The following is a 20289-nucleotide window of genomic DNA, read 5'->3' on the forward strand; positions in this document are numbered from 1 at the left end:
TATGCTATTTCCTCCAAGTTCCTGGATGGCTTAACTGTAACTCTGTGGGATTACAACCCTACAAATCGGTTTTCGATACCCGCAGTAGGCATAGCATAGATGGAAATGATATTCTGTTTTCTATTCTTCCTTTAATGCTAGTTAAACGTAGCAATATTTAAATGCATTACTCCCCAGTGGCATAGCGGCATGTCTGCGAACTTACACTGCTAGAAATCAAGTTTCGATACTCGTAGCGAGCAGAGCACAGATAGTCCATTGTGTAGCTTTGTGCTTTGTTACAAGCAAGCAAATGTATTTATATGGGCCCCCCGCTAGTACAGCGGTATGTCTCCGGATTTACAACGCTAAAATCAGGCGTTCGATTCCCCTCGGTGGGCTGAGCAGATAGCCCTATGTGGCTTTGCTATAAGAAAAACACACAAACAACGTATTTATATGAATTATGTATATTTTTTGTATTATTTTGCACAGTTTACTTAGTATATGGATTTAAGACTAGCTATATCCATCAAGCTGGATTAACTTTGTGATGTGTTATCGCACCAAACATGTTCGCCCTTTCAGCCGTGGGGGCATAATAATGTGACGGTTAATCCCACTATTCGTTGGTAAAAGAGTAGCCCAAGAGTTGGCGGAGGGTGGTGATGACTAGTTGCCTTCTCTCTAGTCTTACACTTCTAAATTAGGGACGGCAAGCGCAGATAGTCCTCGAGTAGCTTTAAGCGAAATTCAAAACAAACAAAAGTTGCAGAGATATTTGTTAAAAACACTAACCAAGTCGTTTGTTTTTTGTTAATTATGGGTTACTATAATTAAAAACTTCATAATAAGACTTTCAGTTCCTCGAAGAAGTACATAAACTTTCAGAAATAGCTTGTAAATAGAATGTGTCATACAAATAAAATAATTTGCCCCTAGTTTAGACCAACATCTACCACTTAAAAATATTTTGTTAATATCATTTGATTTGAATACGATTAATGTACACCGCTTTAAAACATTGAATGTTTGAAAATAATTATATTAAAATTTAATTGCTCAAATAAATATAGTTTTCTGAATGTTAAAAACTAATTATTTTTAGTGTTGGATTTATTAATTTTATTACACTGAAATTCGGGGTTTAAACCCACGGTGAGCGCAGCATTACTAGCCATTTTGTTGTTATATACTTTACAACAAACAACAACCGATATTTTGGATATAAAAATGTGTGTGTGTGTATTGGTTTTTTTATAGCAAAGTCATATCGAGCTATCTGCTGAGTCTACCGAGGTAAATCGAATCCCTGATTTTAGCGTTGTAAAATATAAAAATATACAATGAGCCATCTTTGCTGTTCACACTTTCAGTAAGTGAGTCCCAAATTTTTGGTATAAACCTTCGATCATAAGACTGAATCATTTGCGAGGAAGCGCCTCATAACGTGTTTATTAGGTGTGCACTTCCAAAACTTCTGTTCCCCAGTTGCATAGCGGTATTCCTGCGGACTCACAACGCAAGAAACTGGGTTTTGATACTCATGATGGGCAGAGCAGAGATAGTCCATTGTGTAGTTTAGTGGTTAATTACAAACAAGTAAACAAATCTAAAGCTCTTGGTAGCAGAAAAGACATTAAATCTTCTATTAGTGTTTTTTCGACCAAGTTTAAATAAGTAAAGTAGAAACAACATTCGAATGTTGTTGTTTTGAATTAAACACAAAGCTACAGACTGGGCTATCTGTGAACAACATTCGGATAGAAAAAGTGTTCGGATAATAGCAACTATCTGCTGTGTTTTGTTCTTATCCTGATTTGTTTTTGTTTGTTGGTCTCAAGCTAGTAAACATACACAATAATTTACTACAGATATAAGTTGTAACAAAACGTATACTTTGCACGTGGTAGTCACGTAGTCCAGGTGTTCTTTTCCAAGTCTTTCCGTGACTAGGATTCTCTTATAAAGATGACGGGAAATGTTTAATAAAGGACAAGATGTGTTTAATCACGTGTCAAAGACTAATCAGTAATCTCAACAAGTGACCATACTTGCATGAGAAAGCGGTGGGCAAAGTTAGAAATGTTTGCACAAAGCTGCACAATGAGCTGTCTTTGCAGTGACCAGAAAGGGTATCGACACCTAAGGCAAAATATATTGCACAAAAACGTGGAAAAATAACTGGGCCAGGAGATATTATGTTATTATGGCGATTTTTAAAGAAAATCAATTTGAAGTTCATGGTCATAATCCGTGAGTAGATTAGGCTTAATATAGGCTGATCTTGGCAGAACTCTGAATAGAATGATGGCAGGTTTGCATAGCAAGCTTGAGAATAGTCAACTAGTTCACAGATTTTATTTTGATTTGCAATCAGTATTTTTGCAGACTTACAACCATAGAAAACGGGTTTCGATATCCGTAGTGGGAAGAGCACAGCTAGCGCATTGTGTAGCTTTGTGCTTAATTCCAAACAAACAAACAAACTTTTTATGTGTAGATCTATCTCTTTTCAATTTATCTTTCTATCCAGTTCCTAATTTCTCTCTTTTTCTCTCTGTCTCATTTGACTTGTTTTAAATTTCGTGCAAAGCTACACGAGGGCTATCTAATTTAGCAGTGAAAGACAAAGTAATAGACTAGATGGAAGGCATCACCACCCAGCGCCAACTCTTGGGCTACTCTTTTATCAACGAATAGAGGGATAAACCGTCACATTATAACGTCTCCACAGCTGAGAGGGCGAACATGTTTGGTGCGATAGGGATTCGAACCTATGAGTCTCAGATTACAAGTCGAGCGCCTTAACCACCTGGTCAGTTTATGAATGTGGTTATATCTAGATTTTAACTCAACGATCCAAACTCTAAATAAAACAATTATGAAAAGGTAATTGAAGTTTTCAGAAAATAATAAACTGTGTTTATGTATAAAAGAATAACTCATACGTTTTATCTTCGACTGTATTTAATCTTCGTCTCTGGGAGCTTCTTTGGATGAATATTCCAATTATGGAGGATACCCCCGGCCCCTCTTCAGCAAATTAGCTTTATTGGTTGTCTCTTTGCATTCGACGATGGTAGCTGTCTGTTTTATAATCTCTTACTTGGCATGATCCGATTGGCTGTTATTTCGTTGCACGGGTATTAAATTTTATTGGCACATGCGGTGCGACATAAGTCGTCTTAACTAATCCTTACTGCCTACGTTTCAACTAATCTGCCATGGTGCACGAACTTGTTCTCGCTGAAGCAAGGAGCAGAATGGCATCGTTTAAGTTTTCCGTTATTGTTGGCAGAATTAAATGTCAAAGAGATTACCGGGGTTTGATGGCAATTCTAAGCTTCTATCCAGTGTTACTTCACGTTGTAGCGGAGCATGGTGAACGTTTTCGAGGGTTAAATTTCATTGTTTAGACTTGTGGGCGAGTTTGTTTTTGTTGTTGTTTTTTGTATCAGAAGATGTTTGTTATATAAAAACATTCTACAATATTATTTATTGTTGAAAACGAGATATAAAAAGTACATATTATACTTGTTAGTAAGGTGATTTTCATATTGCTAAAATATACGTAAGTGCATATCTTTTAAATTTTTCAATAATTCACAGCTGTTTGTTTGTCTGTCTATCGAATATCGATTGGTTTGTTGTTATTCAATGGTACATCTATATTTCCTGTTATTGTTTGCCGTGTTAAATACATTTCGCCATTAATTACATATGAAAAGTCCAAGGCTTATGATGTGCGTGTGTGTGTGCTTGCATTTGTTCCATAAGTTTTACCTTATAGAAATGTATGGCACAAAACTGTTCCAAAAGATGGCGCCACACAAAAATGAAACGCAATTGCTTGTCGATAACAAAATGATTTTGAATAATATTTATTCTGTGGTAGTAGTTTCGTAAGAGAATAAAAAAGCTTTTTATGGTAAAGAAATGTTTTTGAAACATATATATGTCTTCAGAACACACGGATAGATGTGAGTACGCACGAGGTACTGCTTTATAATACTATTAGGATCACTCGAATCTACTCGATACGAATAGTTATTATGTACTGTCAGTTATCCGTCAGAGAAATTAATAAAGGATAGAGAAATAGACAAGTTTAATATTCCAGTGTTTTATTATTTGTATCCGTAAATGAATCTTATTGATGTTTGAATACATATACAGGGTGGCCCGTAAGTCCCTACCCATCCAATATCTTATGTATCCAGTGTATCTGTGTGCTGTCCCTCATTATCGCTGCATAATATTATGCGACGCCATGTTCTTCAAGTATAAATAGGCTTACATCGGCCATATTTCTCTGAAAAAGGAAACAAATTTATAATACATGCGTAATTGAATATAACATAATAACATATGGATGGCTAGGGACTTACGGGCTACCCTGTATATATATATATACATACATTTGTGGTTAGATATGACATTGTGGCGTTTGGTTCGAGTGCATATTTCTGTATGTTTTTGAAGAGAAAACCACATAATATTTGCTTTAATGTATCCATTAAACTTAAGCTCTCCTGTGGCACAACAGTATATGTGTGGCCTCACACCAGGAAAAACCGGGTTTCGATACCCGTTGTCGGCAGAGCACACATAACTCATTGTGTAACTTGATTCTATACAACCAATTAAGCTGGATATTTTTCGGTCAATATTTTTTGTAATTATATATGATTGTCATATTTTTCTCATGTATACATTTTTGTTTATTTATTCTCAAATATAACGACCTCTGTCTACTTACTGTTCGTATCTGCTTATCTTACAAGATAACCACGCCTAAAGGTTTCCAGTTCTTTATAAGCCAATGTTCATTATTTTGCTGGTGATCTAAAAGTGTTGGCTCAACTATTAGTAATCCTAGGAATTCTCAGGGTGAGCTACCTTTGTGTGTTTGTGATAAAAACAACAACAGGAAACTAGTTGTGAAAGAACATAAAAGAAGTTATTAGTGTGCGTGAAACTTAGGTCGAAATATTTTCCTAGTGCTCGAGTTTATATTCTGTTCACGCATGCGTTTCTGCTTAGTTACCAAGATAATAGTAAAATAAAGGGAAACTAGATAAGGATGCTTAAATTTGGAAGTTCCATTCTGCACACAATGCTGTTATTTCCACAGTTGTTTGCAGTCCCAGGATCGTTAGAGAGTCCGTAATAGAATTGCAGCACAATTATCACGAATCGTGGAAAAAACGTTGTTTAGAAACAAAGCCAGGCTTTAACTTTGATTTCCAGTCACGATTATCGCTCCACCTACATCTTACGAACGTGTTGATAATTAATAAGCGCGTTGTGTGAAGCTGGTAACGCTTTTCCATAGGACTCTGTGTTTAGTTCCATATCGCCTACGTAACTTTGTATCTTATCTGATGTTTCCAGTCGGATGGGTGTCTTTGTCGCGGAACTAGGCCGACTTTATTAAGGTAAGCTTGATTGACCTTGGTCCATTGTAGTCGCTCTGCTCCTGGTTTTCGGTCCTTTGCTCTAGAATGGACATTACATGCTTGACTTCCTGGCCCGGGTACGAAGGGAAGTGAACCCTAAAGGGGTTGATATTGTTACACACTAAACTCTTTTGTTATGTTACTGTTAATTATTCTGATCCATACCATGTGTGGTTCTGTGGGAAAAAAAAAAAAGAAAAAAGATTATTTCAAAGTTCACGAATCGGGATCTGGGTTCATGTTATACGTCACGTTTTTTTGTTTTGTTTTTTTCTATTTCAGGATCAACGAGTAGTACTGATGCTGAAGGGATGTGTGGAATGGTCAGTTTACGAGACAGACCGCTAGAGGATTTTCAACATAACGCAACTCAACTCTTTTCAGCAAACAAAAATACATCCAAAACAAGACCGAAGCGAGTGCGCACTGCTTTCAAACACCATCAGATGCGCACTATGAAATCTTATTTTGCCATCAATCACAACCCAGATGCTAAGGATTTGAAGCAATTGTCTCAAAAAACAGGACTTCACAAGAGGGTCCTGCAAGTGAGTTAATTAAGTAAAATTGATTACTTATTGAAACGTTTCACACTATCTCATATATTATAAAGAATCTGGCGCGATAAGCTAGTAAACATTGCATTACGTAAATTAAATAATGATAAATCGAGAAGCAAACAACAAAATAATTGTCAAATCGTAAAACGTTTTGCTTTTTCTGTACAGTTGGCCTAAAACATTATAAAAAAACATTTGATTGTGTAAATAAGCAAGTCACTTGATAACCAAAGCCGATCAAAAGTCGTATCATCGTGGAATGTATCAGGATTATGTTTTAAAATTCATTGGTGTTATGTTTGTAGTTTGATATCACTGAACACTGAATTCTGGAGGGGGGTATATACCAGCCGTTTCGGACGCAAAATATTTATACTTACCGTAAAAAAAAAAATGCTTTCAGATCAAAAATTTAGTATTTAAAAGAACGGAATTTCATTTGTATTTAATGATATAGGAAAATAACGGAACGTGTATCAACAATGGCATCAAAACCACTCAGAAAAAGACTTCCAACAAGTCGTCCTCTCTCTGTCGTAAGCATTATATGGCGTCGTGTAACAGGTGAGAATCCACAGGCACGAAAATCAATGTCAAAGGCCGTCCTTATACCTATCGCTACAGTAACAACATAAAAAGAAGTATATTCATTGAGAAAAGCGACACAAGTCACGTATAGATATCTTGTTTCTGTGACATAGCCCTTTAACCGTTACCTATTTCGAGCAGATGGAAAAATGAAACGAAAATTATTGTTATTATACGAAGAGATACTGGTAAAGCCGCCTATGGATATGTATTGGTCTGTTGGAATAGACGCTGAGAAGCCGTGCTTTACATATAAGAGATGGATTATGGAAAGCACGCAAAAAGGTGTGATGTGCTTTTGTTATGACGGTTAAAATGGAGATACGTTATAGATGGTAGATTTACACCAAAATGACAGACAATTGCCGTAAACATCGCTGAGCTAAATAATGTTTTAAACGTATATCAATACCTGTTCTTTAAAGACACATAACAGTCTCAACGACTTAGCAATTTATCACTTTGGTCTGAAATGTGATTCTAAATACATTTCTACTCTGCAAGAGAAACGAATGCATTATTGAAATTATTAAAATGGCATTTGTATAAGTTTGGTGAATTATTCTTTCTCAAAATAATATTTTATATTTTAATCTGGTGTTTTATTAGCTAAAATAAATCATTTCTTTGACATTTTTGATTTAGTAGTATTGGCACTTTAGGTTTACTCGGAGGTCACTTTTTTATTGCCTTGGAAGCTTATTGTGGGGCCCGGCATGGCCAAGTGTGTTAAGGCGTGCGACTCGTAATCTGAGGATCGCGGGTTTGTATCCCCGTCGTGCCAAACATGCTCGCCCTTTCAGCCGAGGGGGCGTTATAATGTTACGATCAATCCCACTATTCGTTGGTAAAAGAGTAGCCCAAGAGTTGGCGGTGGGTGGTGATGACTAGCTGCTTTCCCTCTAGTCTTACACTGCTAAATTAGGGACGGCTAGCGCAGATAGCCCTCGAGTAGCTTTGTGCAAAATTCAAAACAAACAAACAAACATAATCTCGCACTTAGAAAGAAAAACGAAACCGGTTTATTTAAACAAACAAGCTTATTGTGTAGAAACAATCTTTTTTATCATTTCTGATGAGATGTATTTGAATTTTCTTATAAAATAATACTCCGTAGAGTACGTGACAAATATTCTAATAGACTTAGGGATAATGTTCAAGTACTTTCTGACGAACATAACTGGCAAAAAATTAACTTTTCTAGCAACGACAAGAAACACTTGAAATTTATCTTAACTCTTAAAAAGTTGGAAAGTCGTAGGTAGCAGCATCAGTTAATGATAGCCGCCATTTAAGGGTTAATAACTGAGTAATAACGGTAGCTACAACTTTTAGGCTTAAGTAAGAACAACTCTATTTTCGTAAAAAAATATTTGTTTGCTTAGTCTCTCCATGATTCAGCGGTAAACCTGAGAGCTTATAAAATTAAAAATTGGTTCTATACTTGCGGTGTACAGAACACGGATATCCCAATGCGTAACTTTGTGCGTAAAAAGAAATAAACCATTCGTTTATTTAGCGCAAGGATTTTAGAACAGGATATATGCACTTTGTCCACCGCGGGAATCAAACCCCAGATTTTAATATTGTAAGTTCAGTAACTTACTGCCGACCAACCACTGACTCTAGAACAGTAAATCTCAAGTTTTACAATAAATTAATTTTGCGTAATAGTTTATTTATTTCTGATGTCACATTATGTCTTACTTATTCCATTAGATATAAATCTGTGTTTTAGGTTTGGTTTCAAAACGCTCGAGCCAAATGGAGGAAGAACATTTTACATCAACACACCCAAGGACCGAATGTCGTCGAGGAATCACAACTATTGGTGGAAATGACGACACCAGAGACTTTACTCAACGCTCTGTAAACCTTCCTACAGCACACCAAGATCCTTTTATCAAACAGAGCCCCTTAACATATCCAGCTTTGTTCTAAGACAGTCGAAATACATTTAGCAGCATTATGAAGTCAGAACACTGAATTCGTTTAGGTTATGCTCTTGTTTGATCTTTCTTTAGTACCGTGATGAGACGATAGAGGGTTAATCTCATGGGTATAAAACAACGATCGTCGACCAACGTAGACGAAACTGAAACCTAGTGTCCAAGTGTATGAAGGCTGTATATTTTCCTTAGTTGCTGACATGAGGGTAGAAAACAATATTAAATTCTGTCAATAAACTCGGTTTCTTCTTTCCTTTAAAACTGGCTGGTTTCAGTAATTCTACACATAATACTAAACACGAAAATGAAAAATGAAAAAACACGATCAGTTTGTTAGTTTGTTATTCAACACAAAGGTACACCATGGGCTATCTGAGCTGTGCCCACTAGGGTAACGAAACCAGATATTTAATATAGCAAAATATATCCAAAGATCTCGGAAATACAAACCTTCAAAATAAATATAATATTGAGTTTTATTTACTTCCTAATAAACGTACCCACCACTAGTACAGCGCTATGTCTACAGATTTCCAACGCTAAAATCAGAGGCTCGATTCCCCTCGGTTGGCTCAGCAGATTGCCCGCTGTGGCTTTGCACAAAGTTGTGTGTATCTACTGAACGAAATCTGATGAACAATCTTAAAACGGTTAGTTGGTTTGCGAATAGTTCATATCTCTGATGTAACGACGGAAATTTTAAATTTTCTTTAACGTGAAGTTTTATTTTTTGTTTTATTTCGTTTAGAAAGAGGAGAGAAATTTTTATGATGTAGAGTTTACTCAAATTTTATACCATGATTTTTATAACACTTTTAATTTTCATGAAAAGATATGTTAAGTGATATGTTAACTATCACCAATGTACACCATTGTAAGATGGATACCTGCATTTTTACTGTCACGAAAGTAAAACGGATACATGTATATACTACTACCCTGGCTACATGAAGTTTCTATGTACAACTGTTTTACAAATATTGGAAGTATATATATCGTTCCAGATCTTATTACAAATTTTAAGCACATCAGTGAGTTTTGAAACTTTTCATGACGGGAGTAAATTAGTTTGGTTTCTTTTGAATTTCGCTCAAATTTACAAGACAGCTGAGAGCGCTAACCGTCTTTCATTCAGCAGTGAAAGACCACCCACCACAAACTATTGGGCTACTCTATTACGAAGATATAGTGGGAGTGTGCGTCACATTATAACGCCACCACGGCTGAAAGGGCAAACATGATTGGTCACGAAGATTCGAAACCACGGCTCTCAGATTGCGAATCCAGTGCCCCCTAGCCACCAAACCATACTAGAAAATGAATATTTGATCCACAGGACTTTCCACTGCTCATTATGTAGAGAGCAAAGTATAAACACTGTCCATGACAGGAGTGCAAATTGTGAGCACAATTGGAGTTTAGAGACCGTTGGGATTGCGGACACTGGGAAGATAAAAATTTGCACACAATGGCAATTCGAACTCTGTTCACGATGTAGTTATAGATTTTGAGTTCAATAGGAATATACCCGGCATGGCCAGGTGGTTAAGGCACTCGACTTGTAATCTGAGGGTCGCGGGTTCGAATCATCGTCACACCAAACATGCTCGCCCTTTCAACCGTAATGGCGTGAAAATATTACGATCAATCCCACTATTCGTTGGTAAAAGAGTAGCCCAAGAGTTGGCGGTGGGTGGTGATGACTAGCTGCCTTTCTTTCATCCTTACACTGTTAAAGGGACGGCTAGACAGGAGTTTGAACATTGTTTACTGTGGGAGTGAGACCTTTGAGCCTAACAAGGATTTCACCATTATTCATAATGGGATTCGTAATAAAGTTTTTTTATCGAGCACCTGTGTCGGACCTTGATTTTCGCAACTCAACATATTTATTGTATATTTACGCTTTCTCTTTCTCTCACTGCCACCCATCCACCCACCCATTTCAAATATATTTCAAGAATACTGTATTTGTGTACGTAACTGTCATCGCTGTGTCACAACATTAACTGATTTGTTCTTCACTGAAGCCTTTTTTTAAATTAAAAATAATTAATCTCCTATCGTGAAAGAAGGCTTATGACGTCACTAAAAGAGAATCACATTTTCTCACGTTATTAATTTCTCATTACTCCAAGTGTGAAGAAAGTTCGAGATGTTACCTCTTGGAGAAAGTGACGGTGGTCTGAAGTTATTGTTTGATAGTAGGTTCACCTAATTTTACCTCTCGTTTTTTTATTAATAAAGTAAGTTTGATTCTACAAAATTCTCATTAATGAAGGTTATTTAAAATTTTTAATGATATAAATGCTTTATCAAGAAAGGAATTTTTTGTTTCTTTTTACTGACCGTTTTTGTAGTCCATACGTACGAACCTGATACGCTCTGAAGTTTCGATTGCTACATTTTGTTACGATAGTACACAAAATGTAAAAATGTTGAATTTATGCGATAAATGCCAAGATTTTGCCCCCCTCTCTCCAATCGGTACAACGACATATCTGTGGACGTACAACTCTCGAAACCAGGTTTCGATTCCTGTACTAGGAAGAGCGTAGATAGCCTATTGTGTAGCTCTGAGCTCAGTTACAAACAAATCGCGATTTTGTTATGTAGTAAAAGTGTATTTTAACAAAGTTAGTTTACTCATTACATATATGGGCGCAAAAAAATAAATAAGTCTAATTAAAATCAAATGTATATCAATATCATTTATAGTAAATGGTGGAACCGTCTTGGGCCCGGCATGGCCAGGTGGGTTAAGGCGAGCGACTCGTAATCCGAGGGTCGCGGGTTTGCATCCCCGTCGCGCCAAACATGCTCGCCATTTCAGTCGTGGGGGCGTTATAATGTTAAGGTCAATCCCACTATTCGTTGGTAAAAGAGTAGCCCAAGAGTTGGCAGTGGGTGGTGATGACTAGCTGCCTTCCCTCTAGTCTTACACTGCAAAATCAGGGACGGCTAGCACAGATAGCCCTCGAGTAGCTTTGTGCGAAATTCAAAAACAAACAAACAAAACAAGGAACCGTCTTGACGTCACATATTCAAGAACGAAGGAACATGAGCTGTCTTCTAGCACTTCTTACACTCGTATGTTAATTAATGGTGTTTAGATTTCTTTGTGTGTGTGTGCTCGAATCAATAGGTTCGAACAAATACCAGTATTTTAATTGTAACTCTCAAACTCAATACAGTTGTTTACTTGCGTGTGTTGATATGAGATCTGAGGCCATTCGAAAAATACCTGAACTCGTTATAATGAATCACCAACGAAAATAATAAAAGTTTGGCTGCTTGACTACTGCTCATGTGCACAAGTAAAGAGTTTCCTCACTGTGAAAGTTTATTACGTGTTTACGCACAAAAAGACTGTAACGATTTTTTTTTTTTTCAAAAGAGATGACAAAGTTATTAACGAATTGTCCATACTAAGATACTTAGAAAATGTCTTTGGTTCTCCGGTTTCATACATCTCTCTGGAATGCTTTGCCATCGTATCATACATACCACATGCCGGAAGAAGTTCACAGGGAAACCATTATGACGTCGTCCACTTTTGTTGCCCATGGTTAACCGCATTGCGTCCACCAAATGAATTTAAGAAATAGAGAAGAAGAGAAAAAATGATTACTAATCATCTGAATTTTGTATATTTGATAACAAACAACGACAATATAGAAACTGCAGACAGAGTTGTCGAACCACAATTATTCCCATGTTCGAAAACAAACATGTTACACTGTGTAACAAAATTTTTACTTTTCTTGTTCCTGGACAGAAAGTGTTATTTCCCAATTGTTTATGCCTAAAGTAAATGAAAAAGACCTATTTTTCTCTTCAAACTTTGCTATTGTGACCTGGGAGCGTATAACAAAAACATGATAGAAGACTATATTTGGGGTCTGATACGTGAAAGTGATTTACAGTACAGTCGCAAATCTCGAGAAACTACTCACTTCTGAACATTTTTGTATAACTTTAGTATAAATACATGTAAATCTTGATTCATATGTTGTTTTATTCAGACCTTATGTAAATGAAAATGTGCAAATTTGACAATTTTTACATAGAAAATAGGTTAATTTCTAGATTTCATTATCCAGGTCACAAAAGCAAAGTTTGAAGGGAATAATGACCATTTTCTGTACTTTTACAGCATAAGCAATTGAGATATAACACATACTATCAAGGAACAAAATTTGTGTTATGTAGTGTTATTGGCATGTATATAGTTGAATTACTTTAATAAACAACTTTATGTAATATTATCATGGGGAAGTTATTTTGTAATAGGAATTTTGTTCTGATTTTAGTATTTTAACTTGTTTTACTATATTATCTTGTTTGTGGAAACGTGTCTCGTTATTGGTGTTTTATATATTAATCAATAATATATCTTGTATCAATATTTTTATTTTCCTTTTAGCTATGGGCTTTTTATTTTGCTCACAGAGCCCTAAAACTTTAAAATAAGTAATAGCACACACACACACAAAATTAATTAACCATTATCAAGGCCTCTCAATAACTGTATAAAGCCAGTGTACTACACTAATAACTATTATACATAAACTTTCTTAGGACAATCACATGAAAACAAGATTAACACAGTTCTCACAGCTGACCAGACGATAAAGACACATTGTTCTGTGAAACGTGACACATGTGGAGGAACCAGGACCACCCCTGATGACGAGGTTAAAGGTTAACGTCATTACAGTGGGTGTAATGCCTTAGAACGAGAGAAAGTTGGTAGAAGAAGGCTCGTCCTGAAGTGTTATATGCATTTGAAGCCAGATCAAAGATATCAGTGTGGTGGGTGAACGAGATTAGTTATTAAAAACTGTTGTTGTTGTTCTGTAAGCGTGACTTTTACACACATAAACCCATGTCTTTTTTTTTTATATACATATTTTAAGAACGATGGAATAATATGAGATTAAGTGACGGATCGTAAAAATGTCATTTTTTCTTTGTATTTTTATCACGGAAAGTAAAAGTTCAAAGATACTTCACATTTTGGTTTGGTTTGTTTTGAATTTCGCGCAAAGCTACACGAGGGCTATCTGCGCTAGCCGTTCCTAATTTAGCAGTGTAAGACTAGAGGGAAGGCAGTTGGTTATCATCACCCACTCTTGGGATATTATTTTACCATTGAATAGTGGGATTGACCGTAACATTATTAACGCCCCCACGGCTGAAAGGGCGAGCATGTTTGGTGCGACGGGGATTCGAACCCGCTGAGTTAATATTAATTACCATGTAATGAACCTGATTTTTAGTATTTCTATGGTAACAAGAAATACTTTCTGTTAAATATTAATCGTTTCTCGTTTCGTTTTTCTTTAATCCAGTTTTCAGCGTATTGATGAAACGTGCGAAACAGATGTGATCTCTGTTATGTTTTATGTCACTGTATATGGAAGAAAAACACTGGAGATAAAATAAAAATATTCTGAGTCATTTGCGACATTTATTTTTAATTGTTCGTTTGTTTTCAATTTCGCGCAAAGCTGCACGAGGACTATCTGCGCTAACTGTCACTAATATCTTTTAATAACAGCAACAACGTTAAATATTCGTCGTATGGGCGTAGGTAGCCATTTTTGTCCAAAAAATGGCTTTACTTGTTCTGTTCAGATAACAATAATTTCGAAATAATTGTTCTGTTCCACTTTTGGCAAGTACGTCCAGAGAAATAACACAGTAATATTGACTGCTGAACTAATAACTGTGAAATAAGTCCACTCTCTCGTGCGTGGATTATATCATACCGTGGTTACAATTTCAAGCAAACGTAACAAGTTCTTAATTTTGCTTTATGATAGTTGCTATTACTAAACACGACAAAATTACAAAATTTTGTGTACCTATGAAATTCTGATAAGTAGTACTTATTTGTTAGAGCATCATTTTTATGTTTTAGTGCATTCGATACTGACCTAAAACTTATAAAATTATATAATATAATTTGTCTGATATGCTTAAAATAGGGCCTGATGATGCTTCTGTCCACCACCGAAACGAACCTGTCTGGTACAGTAATATTATGGTATTCCAAAACCGTTGTGTCTTTCAACCTTCCCAGTGACTCAAAGTCAGTCTGAAGGAATATAATGCTGAAAAGCTGGTTTAAACACCTTTAATGGGCACAGCAAAGATATCTCATTTTGTAGGCTTGTGTTTAACAAGACACAAGTTTGGTTCGAATTTCGCGCAAAGCTTCACGAGGGCTATCTGCGCTAGTCGTTCCTAATTTAGCAGTGCAAGACCAGAGGGAAGACAACTTGTCATCAGCATCCACCGCCAACTCTTGGGTTCCTCTTTTACCAACAAATAGTGGGATTGATCAACACTTTATAACGCCCTCATGGGTGAAAGGACAAGCATGTTTAGTGTGACTGGGATTCGTACCCTCAACTCTCGGGCCGATAAAAATCAAACAAATAAGAAACATTTGGTGCCAGTGGCTCAGGAGTAAGTCTTTATAACATTAGATACTGGGTGTCGATCCAAGTAGTGGGCACAGATACCACATTTCTGTGTAGCTTTGTGCTTAACTACAAACAGACAGACCAAGACGGTTTTATATTTGGGCTCGAGCATGTGGCTGCACAGTCTTTGAGAATTTTCAGAATCTCTCTCTCATAAATTTTCGTCAACCGTTAAACGTATCATTTGTTTCTTCTACTCGTTTGTGATATATTGTAACATCCTTTAGTTGAGAAAGACTTTATGAACTTGGAGCCGAACTTATCAAGATGTGGCTGATATGGATACTGCATATATGGGGGGACTATAACAATCAACGAAAAAAAATGTTTTAGGTTTTTCAAATAAGATTTGTCTTGTTTCGGTGTGTCGGAGACAGCGTAACGGTGAAAGTCCGTTTGTACCGCGGTGCTCAATCTCTCCATCGGGGTTGTCGGTTCCGCTCATTTTACGAAACATTAACCACAAGGTATGCCGATGCACCTCTTTGGCAATAGTTATCTCCTGGGCGTAGGTCAGACCATGATGTATAAGCTATGAGAAGTCACTTCATCTCTCGAAATCGGCATTTCGCAAGGCAACATATTCGGGTAGCAGGCCGGAACGGCTCGCGGTAGTTAACCCTATCGTCATTCTCTATCGACCGGCTTGGGAATACAGAGCGTTTAGAAATCATCATTTCTCACGTGGTAGGAAGGCCTCAGACCACCAAAGCGGTCCCGACAGAGAAGAGTACTCGTCATAGATCATTCAAAACCCATGCTCTAAGATTTTTTTATTCATGTTTAGTCACCGAACCTTAGGAAAAGTAAAACCTTTGACTTATCTGTTAACGGCGGAGAACGGTCCGTACTGTCAGTATGAACAGAGCCAATTTTATGCGCAGTCATGTATCGGTTGCACCTCTGCATTCAAAAAAACAACAACAAAAAAACCTTCGTGAGCTTAACCAAGAATGCTGGAATGATGATCTAACGTCTTTCCAGAGACAGATGTTTCATTCTTTGCGTGAGATATTGTCACCCTTTCTGGATGTTGCCGGCTTGTTGATCCCGGGAACGGCGTGCCATCCGAAAATACTCAGATGAAATCAGTGTCTGACTTTTGAAGTTAATGCCACTTAAAACAGGTACGCTATTTTTGGTATAGAGTGACTCAAGTGTGCATAAATTATCCTCGTGGTGTTGACAAATCACTACATTGCTGAACGCACGTGTTGGCCTCGCGCTCCTCGTTCGTTCACTTGAGTGCGAAAGGAATGTGTAAATTGCGCTTAAGTGCAAAAAAAAAACAAACAACAAACAAACAAAAACTGGCAAGATACAGTTGACACAACTGGTAAGATGCACGGTCAGCACAGAGAGATATAATTGTTTGTTTGAAAATTCATTTATTGTTAGCAAGAAAGAATACATGGTGTTCTTTTCCATACCTTTCCTCCAGTTGACACTTGGCTTCGTTTGGAAACAAGAGCACGAGACTGCTAGCTCACCAGTTCTTTCGATTCATAGTAAAAGTTAATTCATGTAAAATAAAAATAACATAATAACTAATCGGTGTTGAAAAATAAAACAAAATAAATAAATAATAATAGTTCATTTAATATTACACTTAACACTTGCTTGCAAAGGACGAAATAATTTTGAAATAACTAAGATTTGCTTACTCCGTCTTTATCGCATCATAACAATTGTTTAAAACGTTTCTGATATAAATGTTAGTGCCCAACCAATTACTAAATATGTCGCGTGAAAATTGAGTGAGAGTCGTGGTATAATTCTCAGAATTACGATTTACATATGAACAGGAAAACAAAATATCGAAAATATTCATATGTTAATATTATCCAAATACCTAGTGTTCAATAACGGCAGAATAATGAACATTTGTTAAATAGGTGTTAAGAGTCGTTCTTTTTTAAGGTTAGCATATTGGAAGTGTAGGAAACAAGCACTTGGGCAGTATTTTTATAGTATTTAACAAATCACACCAAATCAATCCTTAGTTGTTATTACTTCTATCACGATTATTTTACACATTTAGGGAAAACAAAATATTGATTTATTTCTGATAAATCTGTGTAATAATTCTGATTTTGGAGCAAAATCTTTCCAAAGAACAGGTTGTTTATATAAAAGATATATATATGAATGTATCCTTCCTGTTTAATAAGGCCAGGCATGGCCAAGTGTGTTAAGGCACTCGGCTCGTAATCCGAGCATCCAGGATTCGAATCTCCGTCACACCAAACATGCTCGTCCTTTCAACCGTGGGAGCGTTATAAAGTTACGGTCAATCCCACTATCCGTTGATAAAAGAATAGCCCAAGGGTTGTCGGTGGGTTGTAATGACTAGCTGCGTTCCCTCTAGTCTCACACTCCTAAATTGGGGACGGCTGACGCAGATAGCCCTCGAGTACTTTTGCGCGAAATTCAAAACAAACCAAAGACTTAAGTTTTGAAGATTAGGAATTTTTTGGTATATATTGGAGGTCGCTTAGAAGAAAAATTCAAGGCAGAAGTTAGACTACATTTACAATTACATTAAAATATAATATTTTCTAAATAAAACATATATATCATGTTATAAAATGATACCACAACTGTAAGTCATATAAGTTTACATATTTTCATGTATCTGTTTATGGCATAGTTATGGAACCGTGTTCCGTTCAAATTCATTTTTCTGTTCTTCTAATTGTAAAGTGCGAGAGTTTAAATTTATTTTTGGCTGAATCACTTAGGACAAGCCTTAGATGGTAATAAACTGATTTTGAGTTTTTTTTTGGCTGAATCACATAGGACAAGCATTAGATGGTAATAAACGGATTTTGAGTTTTTTTTGGCTGAATCACTTAAGTATTAGATGGTAATAAACGAATTTTGAGTTTTTTTTGGCTGAATCGCTTAAGCATTAGATGGTAATAAACGAATTTTGAGGGTTTTTTTTGGCTGAATCACTTAAGTATTAGATGGTAATAAACGAATTTTGAGGGTTTTTTTTGGCTGAATCACTTAAGCATTAGATGGTAATAAACGAATTTTGAGGTTTTTTTTTGGCTGAATCACTTAAGTATTAGATGGTAATAAACGAATTTTGAAGGTTTTTTTTGGCTGAATCACTTAAGTATTAGATGTTAATAAACGAATTTTGAGTTTTTATCGAGTCCATTTTCAACCTCAATAACCAGTGAAAAACCTTGTAGTTTCCAGCATTTGCAAAGTGGTAACGTAACGAGTATAGCATCTGTCCGGTTAATAGAATTGCAGACTCAAAATCCGGTTAATAGAATTGCGGATTCACACTGAGCTCCATACAATCTGGCTTTTTATTCAGTGATATCGAACGTCATATCCTATCAAAAACAGGAAGACTATACATTCAATATAGATATATTTGCCAATCATTTGTTTTGATCAACCAGAACATCACAGAGAACAATGAACATTTTGAACATTTACAAGATGAAAAAATAAACATCATCTAGCAGCTTGGGTAAAAAAGAACAAAGGTTTATGGACCTGGAACAAGATAAGTTTCTTTTACTAAACATTTTTACAGAATAAGCAGTAATCGTCTCAATTTCGAGAACATCTGCAAATGGAAAAACTTGTGCGAAGAAAGTAAAGATATACTGTATCATCTTTATTGGGCCAGGTGGTTGAGGCGCTTGATTCGTTACCTGAGGGTTGCTGGTTCGAATTCCTGTCACACAAAACTTGCTCACCCTTTCAGCCGTTAGACTATATTTACAATTACATTAAAATATAATATTTTCTAAATAATACATATATATCATGTTATAAAACGATACCACAACTGTAAGTTAAACATTAAATCAAATAGTTTAATGTTGTCCTCACTGACCCTACTATATCAAACAGTTTAATGTTGTCCTCATTGACTCTACTATATCAAACAGTTTAATGTTGTCCTCATTGACCCTACTATATCAAACAGTTTAATGTTGTCCTCATTGACCCTACTATATCAAACAGTTTAATGTTGTCCTCACTGACCCTACTATATCAAACAGTTTAATGTTGTCCTCACTGACCCTACTATATCAAACAGTTTAATGTTATCCTCATTGACTCTACTATATCAAATAGTTTAATATTGTCCTCACTGACCCTACTATATCAAATAGTTTAATGCTGTCCTCATTGACCCTATTATATCAAATAGTTTGATGTTGTCCTTACTGACCCTACTATATTAAATAGTTTAATGTTGTCATCACTGACCCCACTATATCAAATAGTTTAATGTTGTCCTCACTGACCCTACTATATCAAACAGTTTAATGTTATCCTCATTGACCCTACTATATCAAATAGTTTAATGTTGTCCTCATTGACTCTACTATATCAAACAGTTTAATGTTGTCCTCATTGACCCTACTATATCAAACAGTTTAATGTTGTACTCATTGACCCTACTATATCAAACAGTTTAATGTTGTCCTCATTGACCCTACTATATCAAACCGTTTAATGTTATCCTTATTGACGTTACTATATCAAACCGTTTAATGTTGTCCTTATTGACCCTACTATATCAAATAGTTTAATGTCGTCCTCATTGACCCTACTATATCAAACCGTTTAATGTTGTCCTCATTGACCCTACTATATCAAATAGTTTAATGTTGTCTTCATTGACCCTACTATATCAAACCGTTTAATGTTGTCCTCACTGACCCTACTATATCAAACAGTTTAATGTTATCCTCATTGACCCTACTATATCAAATAGTTTAATATTGTCCTCACTGACCCTACTATATCAAATAGTTTAATGCTGTCCTCATTGACCCTATTATATCAAATAGTTTAATGTTGTCCTCACTGACCCTACTATATTAAATAGTTTAATGTTGTCATCACTGACCCCACTATATGAAATAGTTTAATGTTGTCCTCACTGACCCTACTATATCAAACAGTTTAATGTTATCTTCATTGACCCTACTATATCAAATAGTTTAATATTGTCCTCACTGACCCTACTATATCAAACAGTTTAATGTTATCCTCATTGACCCTACTATATCAAATAGTTTAATATTGTCCTCACTGACCCTACTATATCAAATAGTTTAATGCTGTCCTCATTGACCCTATTATATCAAATAGTTTGATGTTGTCCTTACTGACCCTACTATATTAAATAGTTTAATGTTGTCATCACTGACCCCACTATATGAAATAGTTTAATGTTGTCCTCACTGACCCTACTATATCAAACAGTTTAATG

The 20289-nt window shown here is 36.0% G+C and overlaps 1 protein-coding gene across 1 annotated transcript in view; it reads left to right on the forward strand.

The window, feature by feature from the left end:
• The window catches only part of LOC143228891 (LIM/homeobox protein Lhx2-like), a 106304-nt gene extending 97505 nt beyond the window's left edge, over window positions 1–8799 (forward strand). Inside the window, exons 4-5 of the mRNA XM_076460323.1 lie at window positions 5724–5989; window positions 8328–8799. Coding sequence (XP_076316438.1) covers window positions 5724–5989; window positions 8328–8462 — 401 coding nt within the window. The 3' untranslated portion in view covers window positions 8463–8799. The remainder of the gene's footprint in view (window positions 1–5723; window positions 5990–8327) is intronic.
• Window positions 8800–20289: the final 11490 nt, after the last annotated feature.

This window comes from Tachypleus tridentatus, chromosome 10 (genome assembly GCF_004210375.1).
Source record: "Tachypleus tridentatus isolate NWPU-2018 chromosome 10, ASM421037v1, whole genome shotgun sequence".
Taxonomy (NCBI): domain Eukaryota; kingdom Metazoa; phylum Arthropoda; class Merostomata; order Xiphosura; family Limulidae; genus Tachypleus; species Tachypleus tridentatus.